At 65.6% G+C, this 3,751-nt stretch overlaps 1 protein-coding gene across 1 annotated transcript in view; it reads left to right on the forward strand.

Moving 5' to 3' along the window:
• Positions 1-3,751, forward strand: part of Cdh15 (cadherin 15, type 1, M-cadherin (myotubule)) — a 32,302-nt gene that overhangs the window by 14,633 nt on the left and 13,918 nt on the right. The window contains exon 4 of the mRNA XM_013035653.1: positions 2,198-2,991. Within this exon, the coding sequence (XP_012891107.1) occupies positions 2,198-2,991 (794 nt within the window). The remainder of the gene's footprint in view (positions 1-2,197; positions 2,992-3,751) is intronic.

The following is a 3,751-nucleotide window of genomic DNA, read 5'->3' on the forward strand; positions in this document are numbered from 1 at the left end:
CCTCTGCCCCCTGCCCTGTGCCCCCTGCCCTGTGCCCCCTTGTCCTGTGCCTCTGGCCCTCGGCACCCCACCCTGTCCTGCTCCCCCTCAGCACTGGGAGAGGCTGCCAGGGCCCTTGAGCCTTAGGGCTTCAGGGTGCCCCTCCCCAGGACCCGGGGTGCCCCCCTTAGCTGTCCTCCCTGTGGCAGAGGAGACGTGTGGAGAAAGGGGTGTTTGAGGGACAGGAAACCTGTGTGGGGCCGCGGGCCCGCAGGGCACCGGCTCGTGCAGATGGTGTGGGGGGCCGCGGGGACTCGTGGGGATGGGACAGCCCCGCCTCCATGGCCCAGGCCCGCAGAGGAAACACCTGTGTGCCACCTGCATTTCAGGGGGTTACCCAAACACGCCCCGGCCACATGGGACCGGCCCAGCTCACCGGCTGCAGCTGCTGTGGTGCACCCTGTGTCTTGGTGAGGGGTGTGACCGTAATTTTTTGTTGTTGTTTTTTGGCTTGTTTTGTTCTGTCAGTCGTGGGGCTTGAACTCGGGGCCTGGGCGCTGTCCCTCAGCATTTCCGCTCAAGGCGAGCGCTCTACCACTGGAGCCACAGCGCCACTTCTGTTTTTCTGGTGCTTCATTGGAGATAAGAGTCTCTGGGCCTTTCCTGCAGCCAGAAGGAGGGCTGGAAGTGGAGGCGGTGCGAGGCAGCAAGGCGGGGTGCCGCTGCCACCGAGCAGGGTGAGTGTCTGTGTTTGGGAGCCAAGTGTGGACAAGGATTGGCGAAGAGCGCACCTTCCTGCCCAGCTGTGCCTGGAAGGCTCCTGCCCAGGCCGGTCTCCTCCCCCTCCGCTTCTCCATTTCCCTGGAGCCACACTGCCCCCTGCTGCTCCTGGCTGGAGTGGCAGGAACCACCGGGCATCTGTGCTCCCGCAGAGCCACGGGCTAGCACACCCCGAGTGGCAGGGCTGAAGGGCCGGGTATCACCCAGGGAGCCTGTCCTGGCTGGGCCTCGCTCGGGCTGGTGTCTGGCAGGGTCCTCTGTTCCCATAGGCTCACATCAGGGCCGCCAGGCATGAAAAGCCCTCCTCCAGCTGGCAGAGGCTTGGAACCCTGGAGCAGCCTGGGGATCATGCCCCAAATCTTATATAGAACCCTAGCTGGCTCCCAGGTTCCAGGAAAACTGGCTCAAGGTCCTCAAGATGCTAGGTCCTGAGCGGCCAGCGGCGCTTTCCCGGGGCAGTGCCTCCTCACCCAGGGCCCGTCTTCTGTGTTCTTTTGGGTGGTTGCTGCTATTGTGGTCTGTTTGGTGGCACTGAGGATCGAGCCAAGGACTCCTGGAGGTTAGGCATACACTCTCCCACTGCACTATTTCCAGCAACCCTCCCTTTATTTTTTATTTTTATTTTTATCTTTGTCAATTGTGGGGCTTGAACTTGGGGCCTGGGTGCTGTCCCTGAGCTTTTCTGTTCAAGGTAGCACTCTACCACTGTGAGCCACGGCACCACTTCCAGTGTTATGGTGGTTAATTGGAGATAAGAGTCTCACAGGTTTTCCTGCCCAGGCTGGCTGTGAGCCACGATCTCAGATCTCAGCCTCCCGGGTAGCTGGGACGGCAGGCGTGAGCCACCACTGCCTGGCTTCCAGCCCCTTTTTATACTTCATTTTGACTGGGGTCTAAGTTGGGCGGGCCGGCCTTGAACTTGTGATTCTCCTGCTTTAGCCTCCCAAGTAGCTGTGGTTACAGACACACCAGTCCCTACTTTTAAAACAGACTTAACAAATGACTTCTGTGTTTGTGGGGTGACCTAGTTTTCTGTATAAACGGGCACCACCCCTCCCAGTGGGGCCCACTTGGTCTCCTGCAGTGAGGCCCCACTGCCACCAGGGGGCAGACGGTAGTTGGAGACGAGACACTCCATCCACCAGCCCTCATTTGGTCAAGGAGAAAGTTAAAAGTTCCTCAAAACCTAGGAGCCCTGGTGGGACCCCCTCCCCCCTCCCCGTGCCCCTCCTCCCACCCCAAGGCAGCTCAGGCAGTGCATAATTTGGCAGAACTGAGAAGGGGACACTGCTCTGCCAGGCAACCCACGGGACCCAGGGGCTCAGAACCCCCCCAGACCCTCAGCAGGGTCCTCCCTGCCTGCCCTGCCCTCGACAGGCCCCCCGGGCACAGGGGCACACCCCAGCAGACACACGCCTGCTCCCCCCCACCTCCCCAGCCCTGACGGCGGTGGTGCTGGACGGTCCACGCTGCCCAGCGTGGCAGTCAGAGACAGAAGCTTGCCGTGTGGAGGGATGGTTGGTGTCCCTACATCTCTGGAAAAGAAAACTGGGGGTGACCACCCACTGCCTGCGACGGATCCCTGGACAGGACCTCCACGCATGGAGCCCCACGCTCCCTTCCTATGCCCGTGTCCAGCAAGAGGAACCAGGCCGCAGGAAGAGCGCGCTGCCCAGGGCCTGCTCCCCTGGGTCCAGCCTGGGGGCTGCCCTTCTCCCACTTCCCGGGAGTCTGCCCAGACCCTCCCTGCTCCCAGAACATAGAGACCCCTCCAAGGAAGAGCTTGACCTGGTCCTGTCCCGAATGTCTAAAGCAAGTCCAAGGGTGGTTGGAGGTGGGAAGGGGTCCCCCGAGCGCCACAAGCAGGGCATTGCTTATCCTACATCTTTATTTCTGAGGCAGAAGCCACGGCCTCCGCGAGCCCCGCTGCAGCTCCTGGGGTCTGTAAGGGGGGCAGGAGCCCCCCGGGGGCAGGGCCTGGGGCTGCCGCCCTCCTGCCTGTGTGCGGGCCCTGTCCTGCCGGGAAGCAGCCTGGCCTTCCCTCAGGCAGGCCAGGCGCAGATGGCGCCCGCACCTGCCCAGCCCCACCACCTGACGGCAGCAGAGACGCCGCATCCTACACGGCGAGGGTCCCCAGGACAGCCCCCGGCAGGGCGGGGTCCCGGGGCCTGGCTCGCCCGCGGCCGCCACCCCGTGCCAGCTGCTCACTGCCCGCCTCTGGGTCCCGACCCGGTGCAGCAGCGAGGGGACCCCCCAGGTCCCCAGGACGGCTGACAGATCGGCGGGAGGCGGGGGCTTGTGAACGGGGTGAGGCGCCACGGAGAGGAAGCGCTGGGGCTGGATCGGGGGTCCGGAGGCCTCGGGGCGACCGTGGAAGGACCGCGAGTCAAAGAGAGGGGGCCCTGGAGGGGGCGGGCCAGAGACGGATGGGCAGGCCGGGGGGGAGCAGAGCCCGCGCGGGCGGACGTCCCGCACCCACTGGCCGGCTGGGCAGGGTTCCTACAGTCAGAGAATCAGGAGTTCGGACACCTCGGGCCCTTGGGGCGCCCCCCCCAGCCTAAGACCGCACCACGCCCGCCCCGCCATATGCGGGCTGTCACTCGGCCCCGCCCTGCCCCTCCGCACGTGTGCAGTCCCGGGCCGGCCCCTGTCACTCAGCCTCGGCCCCGCCCCGCCCCGCCCACAGTGCTGTCACTCAGCCTCGGCCCCGCCCCGCCCCTCCGCACGTGTGCAGTCCCAGGCCGGCCCCCGGCGCACTGTGTTGTCACCCGCCCACAGTGCTGTCACTCAGCCTCGGCCCCGCCCCGCCCACGATGCTGTCACTCAGCCTCGGCCCCGCCCCGCCCACAGTGCTGTCACTCAGCCTCGGCCTCGCCCCGCCCCGCCCCTCCGCACACGTGCAGCCCCGGCCGGCCTCCGGCGCACTCGCGCTGTCACTCAGCCTCGGCCCCGCCCCACCCACAGTGCTGTCACTCAGCCTCGGCCCCGCCCC

The sequence above is a fragment of the Dipodomys ordii genome, unplaced genomic scaffold (assembly GCF_000151885.1).
Source record: "Dipodomys ordii isolate 6190 unplaced genomic scaffold, Dord_2.0 Scaffold217, whole genome shotgun sequence".
Classification (NCBI taxonomy): Eukaryota; Metazoa; Chordata; class Mammalia; order Rodentia; family Heteromyidae; genus Dipodomys; species Dipodomys ordii.